Source organism: Thermobia domestica, chromosome 13, assembly GCF_964235325.1.
Source record: "Thermobia domestica chromosome 13, izTheDome1.hap1.1, whole genome shotgun sequence".
Taxonomy (NCBI): Eukaryota; Metazoa; Arthropoda; class Insecta; order Zygentoma; family Lepismatidae; genus Thermobia; species Thermobia domestica.
Window position 1 is genome coordinate 89,935,235 of NC_137466.1, and position 15,034 is coordinate 89,950,268.

General features: G+C 33.4%; 1 protein-coding gene across 2 annotated transcripts in view; it reads right to left on the minus strand.

Annotated features, from left to right (window-relative positions):
- LOC145668320 (uncharacterized) overlaps positions 1-15,034 on the minus strand; it is a 68,299-nt gene that overhangs the window by 14,501 nt on the left and 38,764 nt on the right. For both annotated transcript variants that reach the window (XM_081736050.1, XM_081736051.1), the window contains exons 5-7: positions 6,076-6,598; positions 4,944-5,166; positions 2,261-2,480 (exon numbers count right to left, since the gene is read on the minus strand). In XM_081736050.1, the coding sequence (XP_081592176.1) occupies positions 2,261-2,480; positions 4,944-5,166; positions 6,076-6,598 (966 nt within the window). The remainder of the gene's footprint in view (positions 1-2,260; positions 2,481-4,943; positions 5,167-6,075; positions 6,599-15,034) is intronic.

The following is a 15,034-nucleotide window of genomic DNA, read 5'->3' on the forward strand; positions in this document are numbered from 1 at the left end:
TCCGTGTTAAGTGTACATATTCTTTTACTTCCTCCCTTACATACCATATGATTATGTTCGTTCACTGTAATATTACTATATTCACATTGGAAATATAATTATTTTATTATTACCTGATTTCGTTTTTAGTCGGCCCGGATAGCCATGTAGTCTAGAAGGGTAGGCAACCAACATATTAGGGATCGCGAGTTCCAATCCCGCCTCGGTCATATTTTTGCTGTACTTTTCACCTTACATTCCATTGTTATCTTTTTCTTTCATAGTTTTTCGGATCCCACTTTACACTATAGGTCCCGTCCTATATAGCTTCGGAGCTGACACAGGACGTAAAAATGGCATCACTCAATTTCATTTTTCAAATGCATCAATATTTTGTGACACTGCCGACATTTTGCTATGTTATACTATCAGTGTTTGTATTTGAACTAAACTTATAGTACGAGACAAAAAATCCTTTATTACCATCTGTTGCACATGTTAGACTTCTTCATTGTTCATTTTCAGCACACGTAGCTCCAACACTATGCAACACTGTACCACTACACTTCACTGTTATGTTTACTAATAATAGTGCATTTTAAATCTGTGCACACTTGTATATGGTGCTATTTCAAACAAAATATTTTATACTGAGTTGGCAACAATGGGCACTTTTTGTTTTGATTGTTTTAACGGTTTTCAAGATATTTACATTAAACGTACATAATTCCACTATATAATTTTTTGGATATTCAAATTTTGAAGCACCGTAACTACTATCCTTCTGGTCCAAAGCACCTTAAATTTTGCTCATTTTCATTTCTCATGATGCTCTATCAGATGTGCTATGTGACAATCAGATTTGAGCGACAACTTGTGGGACCTTCCCGTGTGAGAATCTTTAAGGAAAATAAAATGTTCACAGATGCATTCTACGAACTGTATCTGAAATGAAGTGAGACTAAGTTTAACGTCCCAAGGTTATACTCCCTATACTTAAGACGGATGATTAATGAAAATGAAATTTTTTAAATGCTTTTTCACCAGAAATCGAATCCGGGACAATGTGCATCATAGGCACACACGCAAGCTACTAGATTAGTGGGAGGGCTGGAACTGTGTCTGAATGCTAGAGTTACAAGAATTATAAACTATATTAGCATTTCGTTTTTGGAGTGAATACTACCATGATTTTTTTCAAGCCTACTTATTTACTTTAAAAGTAGTCCATAGTGTATTTCTTAATGATGTGAGTAAAAAATTAAGGAGATGATCTTACGCATACTTCTGAGCCCAAGGAACGAATCCGGTTAATTCCTCTTAACATATAGCTGATGATACATTCATTCGTATGTGCGTCCCTTGAACAGTAAGGTGAATTTATGAATTATTCAATATGTATTTTACACGGACCAGGTCAAAATAGATTTATTTTAGTTGTGTCCAACAATAAAGCTTTTAACCAATTTATTCAACTTTTTCCTCAGGATTCCTTTCTTCTATATATTCAAGACACTCGGGCAACACGTATCTGTTGCATCCGTTGTCCATCTACAATTTAATCGTGCCAAACTCTATTACTATATAGTACATATATTCCGCATATCCTTACTCAACCGCATTCCCTACAAAAATTGACGATCCTGGCGTACTCCACAGTAACTACCCAACATGAAACCGATCCTACTTGCTTCCATATAGTACAACGAAGATCTTCCTCACACCTTCATTACAAAAACTGGTACCTTGAAATAATCATATCCCTATCAAGAAAATGACCCAAAATTGAGGGAGTTATGACGTTTTAAAATTTTCAAACGGCCTCCATTTTCAAACAGTATGACGGATCGGATTTGATATTTGTAGTATGAATGAACTTACCAAATTTGATTTTAATCCATTCGCTTTTTAAAAAGTTACTTTATCCACTATATGTAAGAAATGGATTCTACTATTATAGAAATAGATGGATATCGTGAGATCTCCGCAATAGGTATATTAAAAACACACAAGCTTATTACAAACCAGAAATTATAAGGGGGTCGCTGACAAGAGGACGTGATAAAATGGAGGTCGTGATAGGAAATACGTTGACAACACTGCTCTAGACTCTTCAGCATCCCTCAGAAAGTGATAGGAACACTCAAACCTTACATCCTGTCCGCGAACCGCTCCTTGGACTTAACCTATCCCATTATTCTCATTCAGTTTTTCATGCTTTTTCTTTTGTAAATCTTCGTCAATTTACAGAGATTTTACTGTGCATGCCAAACATACTTACCAATCCTGTTGGTGGAATAATAGCCGAAGGTCCAGGAGTTGCTACAACTTCCGGCCGACTGTAGACAGTAGGCTGCTGAGGAGTCGGGAGTGGTGGCTGCTGATGATGATGTGCATTCGACTGCTGTTGTTGCTGTTGGCAATGAGAAGGAGTTTGATTGTATTGTTGGTGAGCTAGTCTCTGCTGGAAGGCCTCGAGAAAAGCAGCATTCTCCCTTTGCCTGCAAGGAAAATTAGAATAAATGTATTTTTGATAATATACCGCTATATAGAGATTCTAAAAGACATACTCCAATTTCAAAACCTACATATTCTTATTCTAGAATTTGCACCAAACGTATATTTTCTGTTACTCACATCTTTGCTAGAAGCATCATTAATAAAATATTTTGATTACTATTGTAAGTAGGAAGCCTTTGAAAGAGAAGTGAGGTGAGGCTCTTGCTGTTTTTGGGGTTATGTATGGAAATTCAATGCGACTTTTAATAGTGTTTATAATCTAGAACGTATGTTGTAATTCAAACTAATTTAATAATATTACACGTCACAAGAGGAACAGAAACGTAAACAGCTTACTATTTGCTGAACCAGAATAAGTACACAGAAATGAAAATAATACGACAATAAGAATAAGTAAGTTTAAATATATATTTTTCTTTTCTTTCCATGTACAGATACTTCTTAATTTGATGAAAAACTTCAAGTTGGATACACGTCGGATGCCTGGATTGGCAACGGTCAAGAGGGGATTGCAGCACCAGGGTGCTGTTGGTGGTGGTGGTAGAGCAATCTCCGCACTATCTGCGGAGCCGTGGAATGACAGTTAAACATAGCGTAAAATGGGCGACATCTTTCGATTTTCAGATAGGAAACTGTTGGATCTTGGTCATGAGGTGCGAGTAACGAAAATGGCAAATATGTAAGGTGTGTCGCTAGAGATAATGTCCAAGATGACGACAGGCTACAAAACTATATCGACAAAGAGGAACAGTGGTCGGAAGAAAATCCTCAATAACAGGTTCCGCCGAACATTAAAGCGGACTGTTACTCGAAAACATTGTGCAACTGTGGTGTAAGTGACAGGAGTTCAAGCGGTACCTCTCAAAATTTGTGTCGATCAATCACAGCTCATGGGAATTCGGGGTCGGGCTGCACGTGTGAAACCACTAGGGGTTCGTCATGCTTTGGTTGACACTCATGGTGTCGCGAACATGCAATATGGAGCGCCGATGACTGGAAAAATGTGATATTACCGGGAGTTATCATCACCTTATTTTGAACGGACGTGTTTGTGTGTGGCGGACGTTAAAGAAATGTATGATCTACAGTGTCTCCAACCAACCACGGAACCATGAGGTTCTATGATGCTGGAGTCGCAATACCCTGATTTTCAATGGGTCCTGTGCTGAAGCTTACAGGTCGCGTCACTACCCATGAGTATGTCACGATGTTTAGAAGATCATGTGCATCCTATGGCCCAGATGATGCTTCCGGGCAATGACGCCGTATTCCGGAATGATAATGCGCCCATTCACATAGTTGGGAGCCGTCGCGGCGTAGTTTGAGGAACATCGGAATGATATGAGCACCTCTCCTTGTGAATACTGCGCAATTTCCGCCTCCATTCACTCTCATGGAACTGAGTGATCTGCTGCACGCAAAAGGGTGTAATATTGCACTTGCTACCATCCACGACCTCTTTGAATCCATTCCACATCGCATCAGAGCTTCTGAGGGCGAAAGGTGATCTAATGCCATATTAAATCTGGTAAGTTGAACTTTTTTCAAGTGTTATTAAATTAAAAAATACCTGTATTAATTATAAATTTCAAAATCTTTATTTTTATGAATCTAACATTCCAAACTTACCTGGATGTCACCAATTTATCAAGCCTAACGTAAACCAGGTTGGTTCGTTATAAAAGAATCTCAATAAACTATAACAACACACTTTCAATAGAAATTTTTATAATAGTTAGAATTTAAATCTACAAGTTTATAATATAATGGCAGTTATCACCTTCATCAGACAAATATGAGAAACTCAAACTTTCGTGAAATTGTATTAATTATTATTTTCGGAAATAATGGCCAACTGACTTGCAATAAAGATGCAATTTATTTATACTTGAAATGACCTATCCACAAAATACTAGGTATCATTAATTAGTTATGAGTTTAACATTGCTTTTCAGCACCCAAGCCATATGAAACGGAACCTACTAATTCAAGATTATATGTATCTGTTATCTGTTCTGTGATTTAAATCCACGTTCTCTGTGGATAATTCAATTACCTTGCGCATCATTGTGACATATAAATCATTTCTAACACACACTACCCTCAATGGAAGCATTCTTATACAATCCTACTTGCTAACTTCAGCTGACAGTATATACCACTGAAAGGAAATCCAGAAATGCTTACATGAATTGCGTCTGACCAATGTACATGTTCGGTATACTACGCTTTATAGATAAAAAAAACCTCTGTTTCCATTATCACAAATTTAATATGAACGAATTTATCAAACACAGTAGTGAGTGTACCTTAAAGGGATCTCAACAATTAGGAAATCGATTTATTAACCCACAAACTCTTTTGAACAGAAATATATATTGATATCTGCAAATCTTTGCACTGGTTCTTTATAGGACAACCCATGAAATTGACGAAGATCTCACCTCTGCACATGCATGGAATGCTGATCAAGGCGCCTACGTTGCATTTCTTGCATGCGTTGTTGAGTGTGCCACAGTCTTTCATGTACTGGATTAATACGAGGAGGAGGGGGAGGAACATATTGTGGTGAGGAACTGTACCGTGCAGTAAAATAAGGAAATGTGCTACTATGCAACTGCGATGGCTGCTGATAGTGGAATGGTGTCAGTCTTTGGAGTGATGACTCTGAAAAATAAATATTTTCTATCAAGACGTACAATTATTATCAAAACCCTGTTGTATTCAATAAATTCCCAAGAAAGCTAATTTACATATTTCAGTCCAAGCATCAGAACTATTACTAATGTATAAATTATATCGAAAACAGTTGTAAATAACAATAAAATGTAAATATTGTAAATAATCAAGATGATACGGCTAACTTACTCCTTGACCTCCTGTAATCTGCGAAATTTTTCTATTTTCTCTCTGAATACAAACTCAAATATTCCATCTTAAAACACAGTAAACACCTCTATTTGAACTTCCATCATCTACATAGAAACTTTCTCTTATACATTTAAAAATTTACATTTTATACATTGGCAGTAGCAATAGTTATTGTTACATTCACTCAGCGACAGCTCTAACGAAAGAAATTTATAAGAAAGTATGAAATAATGGATCAACTCTTTCTCTGTTTTGACAACATATCACCTACAAAATTTTATTAAAATATCTCAGAATTACCACTAAACAAAGCGAATACAAATTAACCACATGAGCTGCATTTAAATTTCGTTTAATATTATGATGAATGAGTATGATAAATACTAATGCACTTAATTTTTGAAGCTACTTATGATTATTAATTACAAAATAATAATAATAATGGATAATTTACTAATGATCTTTACTTTCTTCCCTTCCGAAAGTGACGATGTATTTTAATCAATTTCATTCGCATGTTAAAAAGCTAATATTCTTTCTCTCCCACCCTCTATATTACTCGTAGTTGTAGGTGTACGAACTCATCTGCAGAACTATTAATACCCTCTTATTTATTGACGAATCTTATTTGAATATTGAATACTTTATCGAAATATTACTACAATACAACAAGATGCTATCGAACTATTTTCAAATATTTCTTACCTAGATAATATGGGTGTGCCGGACAAGCTCGAGCAGAGCTTGAATGCGAATGGGTGTGAGCTAGAGGTGGGTTATGACTGTGTGTATGAAGACAGCTTCCATAAACAGCGCAATGATGGTCATTTCCCAGTGATGCTTGAAGCGGCACAGAATTCACGCTCGAAGGATGGGCCATTGGACAAGCTTCCTGAGACTCACATAGACCAGACTGTTGATAGCGGCATGGTGGAAGTCTTAATCGCAGCAAAGGCGGTGGAGGAGGCACTCCTCTTGAAGGCATAGATGGTGGAGACGGGTTAAATGGGAGAAAATGGCCGAAAGAGCATGCCTGATTGGGATCTCCACTGGTAGAAACCATGGATGACGCAAGTGATGGTGTGGAACTGGTAGTTGTTGCTCCAGTTGACGTAGTTCCAGTCATGATGGTTGAAGACGCTGATGTGCAAGAACTGGATGCTGACGATAGTGGTACCATGCCTTCTTCATCGGATTCCTGAGTAAGGTCTACTACAGTAACTGGTTTCTGTAATAATAATAAATATAGATAAGTAAATAACTTATTAAAATCCACTTCACAATTAAGAGAACCAAGTTTGCGAAGTAAGCAATATTATGACGTGTGTTATGTATTCTTTAAGTTAAGTTAAACTTCCCTTCTCATAACATAGGGAACATAAAACGTAGATTTATAATTTAACGTGATCCGAATTAAATATGTGTTATACACAACTGAAAAGATCACAATTTCTCATTTGAATATAGTTTTGCATTATATTAGGCATACTTAATAACCATATTTTGGAGTTTTGTATAAAATAACCGAACAAAATAACACAGGAATTTTCTCTTACTCTACAGTATCTACAAAGAATAACGATCTGATATAATGAAACTGAAAACTATATTGTTGTGCTAAATTAAAAAATATTTTTCATGCTCATGGAAAAAAATCTTTTCACAAATATAGTATCACAGGATACCCTGCAAAGTTCAGAAATTTTTATAAATGTAAGTTTCATAAAATCACGACCTACATGATAGCGTACAAGTAATAATACTTATAAATACTAAAGACACTTAGTAACTGTGAATATATTAGCGTTCGCTTCATAAAATAACTGTGAATGTATTAATGTTCATTTCATAAAGTAAGTCCGTTTTTTTTCTTTTTCTTTTTCTTTTTTTCTTTTTTTTTTAATGATATATATTTAAATTTGACATCATATGGCGTCCAGAAACTCACCGTCATGCATATATACCCACGCTCCATTTCCCTCCAACAACGATTTACATTTTCGTTACGAAAATGAACCACATACACTACGTCACTAATTACACACTTCTGATAAATAAGAACAATAGTGCAATCAATCAAATAAATATTACGAATTTAACCAACGCTGATTTGAATTATCTTCACAAAGCTTCAAATACGTACAACAAATTGTCTCAAACCGAAAACCAAAAATATTACGTTTGGAAGAATGGGAAAATTATTCAGGACAGTATTTCAGTTATTTATTTACTTAGAACTTATCTAAAAATTCATAACGAATACTCATGCCAATTAATAATATGAAATTCAAAGAACAAAAACGTGAGATTTCAAACTTAACTGTACCTAGAGGGCTTCCAGTAAGAGATGGTCTCTGACATTTCTTACCACGTGCAAAGGGAAACCGCAGCCCCTAGTTTGACACTAGTGTTGCCAACCACGGTCAGTCTATTTCACTCCATTAAAAACTTGCTACTGTAGATGAAACTATAAGGAAGATTTTTCTTGTTTATTTATTATTTCTTTATATGTCCGTTGTTTCTGTTTTAACATTTTTTTCTTTTCACATTGTCCGATTTTTTTTTTCTTTTTTGACATTCGAAGTGAACCGGCGGTATAACGTTTACTCCATAGGATGGTGATTTAGATAGAGCAAACATTATATTATATAGTTGTAAATAGGACGTTTGCTCGAGTGTTGATGATGAAATAAGTTATTTGAAGAAAGCTTTTTTTAACGCCAACTACCCATAAGCAAAAATTTTACGTATAACTTTTAGAGACATAAAAGATTTATTATTGTATTTTTGAAAATTAACAAATTACACAAATAATAAGTAAAAAGGTTGAAACGTACCTCTCCTCCTTACAGATAGGAGAAAGAAGACGATTTATTTATTATGATTAATCACGGTATCAGAAGGAATAAAGAAACCACTTTATAACGCTTACTTTCCGTCCATGAAAGAAAAAAAAATAAAAAAAATCCATATTGATAACTATTTAACCCAGAACGCAATTTCTTTATAAAGTAATTATAGGTTCTTTCTAGAATTGTACACCAGCAGTAAGATCTGTAAAGAAATCCTTTATCTTATTTTTCATAGTTTTGGATTTGCAAATATATATTAGTTATGTATAAAGAGGAAAAATATGTATATATGCATTAATGCAGAAACACGCTCACTTGATAAATAAGGTTAATTCGAACAAATTACTTTTTATTGTTCCAGACAATATCAATGATACAAACCAAAAATACAACGAGGACTGATAATAGCTTCAGCAGAAATTAACTATGATCGTATCACCGACTTCAGTCTATACAAGATCATATTCTCATGATAATTCTGAGAATGTTCACATTTTGAATGTATCCCTCAGTTATATTCCAAAGACAATAAATTTAGAAACGCTACAATATTTTACTTTCATTTCTTTAGCTAGATCACACATATTTGAGTTTTGTTGGTTATAATATGATAAGTAGCCATCTACGGAACATTACTAAGACTGACTGAACACATTACATATACATGTACGTCATCAAATTGATATGGGCTGATCCAATTCAATAACTTTATAATCATTATAATATGCGTCTCAAAACAATGAGTGAATCCCACCAAACCTAACCACTAGCCAGGTATGCATAAAGTGTATTAGCGGTACGCATTGCTACAAACTGCTTGCCATCTTTATCAATTCATTTCAAAGCAGGAGCAGGAGCATATACTAATCCAGCCATACACTAAAATACACTACAACTACTTCGTGATGATGAGTTATGAGCTATCTACAAATGACATGAAACTACAAAAAAAAAATCCAATAAATGAAATATCTGACATCGAGAGAACGCATTTGCAAATGTTTATCGCAACTTGCTTTTCACAGTAACAATTATTTATATTCAGATCAGCACCATTAATCGACCTAATCTAAATTATGAGTCAGTCTTAATACATGAAGAGCAGCAACCCAAAGCTGAACTCCCCTTTAAATAAACACATAAGGCCACTATTGATCAAGATTTTTAACGTGATGAAGAATGTTTCCGAGATGTAACGGTAATATTATTCGCAGTGATCATAGCTAATGATAATACGGACAACGAAACAAATTTTGATTGAAGTTGACAGACTACTATTATAATCAAGTATTCTTAAATTTCATTCTAGTGGAGAGATGTATAGGAAATGCGTAAGATGCGTGACGCAACACTGATTTAACTATACATTGTAATGTAAAACACTTGCATATTTAATTGAACTGGTTTTTATCATAACAGTTAATGTTCATACTAGTGGGTTGCTATGGTGACGTTATGGTTGTAGCCTACGAGGCGCCATCTTAAGTTGGCAGCTTCAATCTTGGACGAATAAAGCTATTAAAGTATGTTACCTGAATCGCAGCAAATTCTTTTAAAAAACAGACACTAGATTTCAGGTACCAAGGGCTTCCACCTCCGAAAGTTCACAAGCTCGGCTGTCGATTCCCTTTATAACTGGATTTCAGCCGCTATATTATTCCTGTTCCACAAAATGGCGGATTACACCAAATCTTTATCGGGTGGCATCCAAAAATGCATTTTACTAAATTTTTATTGATCCTCCTGTTCCACACTAAATCCTATAATATCAAGGTTTGATCTGAAAACTTTTTCGATAAGGTTAAAGTCCAAAAGTGAAAATTTTCTACGTTGACTTTCAAATTACAGGAGGATCCGCCACCGGTAATCTGTTGTTTATAACTTTTTACTTCTTCTTCTTCTTCTACAAAGTACGTCACTAATCTCAAGGACGATAGCACCAACTCACTTCGTCTCGGAACGAATTCATTTTAATTTCAAAATATTGTTTTGAATGTATACTTTTTTTCCCGATTAATAATTTACGTTATTCTAATATTTAACTTTAATATAATTGGCTAATGTTCCGTAGTTTCAAGGTAATAATGTTATATGGGAAGTTACAAAAGTGACAAAATTAGCTTGTTTAGTTTCACCCAAACAAAAATAATCTATCAGTTGCATATAAAATAAACATAGTTAAAGGGACTTCTTCTTCTTCTTCTACAAAGTACGTCACTAATCTCAAGGACGATAGCACCAACTCACTTCGTCTCGGAACGAATTCATTTTAATTTCAAAATATTGTTTTGAATGTATACTTTTTTTCCCGATTAATAATTTACGTTATTCTAATATTTAACTTTAATATAATTGGCTAATGTTCCGTAGTTTCAAGGTAATAATGTTATATGGGAAGTTACAAAAGTGACAAAATTAGCTTGTTTAGTTTCACCCAAACAAAAATAATCTATCAGTTGCATATAAAATAAACATAGTTAAAGGGAAAATTAATGAAGAATCAACCTAACAAAATATCATTATTATAACATTAACTAAATCAAAAGTGACAGATTAACTATATGGGTGCCACCAAAACAATAGCACCAACAACAAAATAATACATGTACTATATCAACACTGCACAGATTAATTATACGAGTGCCGCCAATGTTATAGAACAAACAAAAGAGTGAGTTTAACTATACGGGGGCCGCCAGACAATAGAATAGGCAACAAAATAATCAATGTATCGTTACCGGGAAACCGGTACGTTACAAGGTAAATTTTGTATTATGTACCTAAACGAATCACCACGAGGCATGAGGGGATGACATGCACAATTGCAGAAAATACTTGTTAATTGATTTGAAAATTTTAATTATATGGATACTTACATAGCTTTGAGCGAGGATACGACAATTAAGGTAATATAACGTATGGATGTTTCTTATGTTATAAGAAATATTTTGATTTGGTTAAGTTTAATACATGATTATGCAGTGTTTTGTTGCAGCAGGGTAGCAGAAGCTGTTGAGTATTGAGTTTTTTGGTGTTGAATAATTGCTTTTTGCTAAATTTTTTTAGTTTTTGCTGTTTGCGTGGGTGTCACGCGTTAAGTGACGTAAGAGCGGACAGAGCTATGATTGGCTGAAGAAGTGTTGATTAAGGTCACTTCGCCCACTTGCATTTGAAGAATGAAAGAACATATATATACACACAGAAACGTTGTTTGCTAGTATATGCTAGTTTTTTTAAATTAAAAGAGAGTTAAATTGCTTGAATTGCATATTGCCAAAATGATGAATAAATGAGTTTATGACAAATGGCACCCGAACAGCTGATAGGTAAAGTTTTGGTGAGATACGTTTATCCTAAGAACCCTGGCAACACTTATTGTTTGTGTCTGCGTATGACAAGGGCACACTGTATGAAGTTTTTGAAGCATTTTTTATTTGGGTTATAGTTTATATTAATGCTTGGTTAACATTGCACTTATTAAAATAAAATGTTTATTCAGTTTATAAATATGAATAAATGTATGGATGTGTATTTATTGTAACTTATTAATTTAAATGTAAATTCACTTAATATTTAAAGAAATTGAATATATAATACATATACTAAAATATTGTAAATAATGTGAATAAAATGAGAAAACATTTTAAACAATGAATTAATTTTAATTTTTAGAAATATTTTTACCTTTGCAATTAATTGAACATAAAAGAAAAATGAATATTAAAATAAATATAGATATATTTTCCAGTTTGAATAATAACATTTTATTGTTTATTTATAACACACTGTTTATATTTTTATTATTTGCACACGTTATACTGTTTATATTGTTTACTATTTATAATTTACACTATGCTTTAGAACAATGTTTAGTTTACAGGCCATTTTTTTTTATTAAATGAACACTCGGCAACTAAATTTTTTGCTCCTATCCTCTTTTTATTGGTGGAAGTTTTAGACGGTTTTTGTAGGCTATAGTTTCTTTTATTTATTTATATGGGACTATTTACCAAAATTTGGTGCTAATATGAAGATGCGTGGAATATTGTAATTTATTGCGTATAAATTTATTAACGTATAATTTGCATTTTTTTTTTTGATTTAAAATGTGTTATACTTGTTTTTGTTGTATTTGTATTAAGTGGAGGTGAATAGAATGTGTGTTTTTTTTTGTGTTGTATTTTTTGTGTATGGATATTAAGTGTATGTTTTACGTGTTATATGTAATTATTATGATAAGGTTAAAATAATATAATTATGGTTAAAAGGAAGTTGATTTGGGATGGGTTAATAAAAGAAATGTAAGTATTTTTTTTATTATTTTTTATTTTTATTTTTTTTTTAAATCACTTCACGAGTACAAACCACGACAAGTACGCTTTAATTTTCAATGCCTTGTGCAACTTCATTAAATAAGTACATGGTACATGATAAATTAATATTGAAATATACCTATATAGGACATGATGCTGAATAAAAATATATATATAGATAATATAATAAGCCTATAGATATATAACCTTAATGATGATTGTTACATGAATACTATAATGAAGAGAGAAATAAACCAATATAAGCTCGAATGATGGAGAATTATATTGAGGCAACGTTAGATGTTTACAGATGCCAACTTGTATTTATCTTAGGGATGGTTTGACGATTAAATGAAGAAGAGCCAACCCACAAAAACCATATAAACCTACCCACTATAAGTACGATCACGAAGACACACAGAGATGTGGTTACAAACAAGTTATACGAAGGAAACCCCATAGAATTTTATAGAAGACAAAAAGAAAACGATGCACATGAAATTTATGGCGAAATGTGGTCGTAGGTCTTAGGGTAAAACTGTAATGTTGTTTTAATAACAACAAAAGAAATACTCTAATAAATGTGTATATTACTTTAATATCTCCTAACATTTCTAAATTTAAATTGACTTCTTTGAAATACTAATGGTAATATTTTTTTAATAAACTTAACAATTTTTGTTTATTTAAATAACCATGTTGTATATATTACAATACATTTTCGTCAATGAAACTAGAATGTACTCTCACTTTTTGACCTTCATTATTGATGCTACACAATTGATTTTCTTTACTTTTCTCTTCTCTTTTGTTTATGTAATTTCCGTTGGTTTCCTTTTTAGCTCTCTTTAAAATGTCACTGAATTGCTTTTCATTTACATGCTTTTTTAGAATTTTTAGCCACTTTTTTCTAGTAGCTGGTGTTGGTCTTTACAGCTTTATTTTAGAAACGTTTTGAAATCCGATATATTTGCCACTTTGCGGATTTAATACTTTAAACACATTTTTACCAACCTGTTTTCACAGTAAGTAAGGTTCTTGGTACACTTTACACAGTTTGGCTATACGTTTGTTTACCAAGCTACTAATATTATACTGACGTAAGAAAATTAAGTTACTTTTACACAAAGTTTTTTGAGCTTTTTGATGAATGTTTAACTTTTTGTTTTGTTGTTGAATGATTTTTTTTTCGCCGTAGGTTAGCCATTATTAATTTTCCATTTCAATTTATACTCTTTTGCTCATCGACTGTTTTATCGTAGCGCGTGTAACTGCATTTCTTATTTTATCTACTGTGAAATATAGATCTGGTGGGAAGTCCTCCACTAAGATACTAGCTTTAATTTTTTTTAAAGGCTCGGCGCACCCACTGCGGAACACATTCACGGTTCTCGCATAAAAATCATTAAGGTTCCTTATTTTGGACAACACAACAATAGGGGCTACCTTGCACTTACTTTTACTTATATTAGCTACAATGACATTTTTATTATTTTTTTGTATTAAAGGCACTTCATCACTAATTCCTTGTATTTTAATACGCAACTTACTTTGCTTAAAATCGATGACACTGTTTAATTTTTCGAGAAAGTTTGCACTGAGTATTACGTTTTTGTGCAGTTTTGGTAACACAAGAAACTCAACTGGCACTTTCACATTTTCAATTCGTACCGGTAAAATAACTTTTCCTTTCACGTTCTTTTTCTTTTTTTCTAGAAAATCGCACAAAACGATATGCTCTCCTTTTTGCAAATGCACGTTTGCTACACACTTTGTTACTTCTCGAAAAATATTGTATCGTAACAGACATAGTTCTGATCCACTATTTAACAGACAGATTTTGGGTTGATCGTTTAACAAAATTTTTACTTTTATTGTATTATGACCTAATTTACATTTGATCATTTCTTCTTCATTATCATTGCTTATATTATCTTTTGTTTGTAAATTTTTCTCGTTGCACATATGTGGAAAAGTAATCCGATTTACACTACTGAAATCCCTCCCCTTTGCAGCGACCAAGTGGGAGGGCGCTACTAGTTTAAAGGCACAGAACTCTGCGGATAAAAACCACTTTGTTGGTATGAATATTGCCGTTGCTGATTGTTACCGTTATTTACACTAGGACCTTTATTAAACGTTGGAAACCAATTATTATTTTGATTCGGACTACCTTGCGAAGTTGACGCACTACTTTGATTTTCGTTTGCCCTTGTACCTTGCGTTTCGTTCCGATTTTTATTTGCACTGGTGTTTTGTTGGCCATTACCTTGCGACTGATTACCACCGTTTGAGTTATTATTATTTTTGTTAAAATTACCTCGCCGTTCACGTCTATGAAATTTTTTTTTTTCATTCCTGTTTGAAATTCGGACGCGCACTATTATCACTGCTCACTTTACTACCGTGTTTTACTTTTACATTATTTACGCTAACACCGGCACCACCTTGCTGTTTCTGCTTATGACGCTGATTGTCGTACATATTAGTAATTCCTGA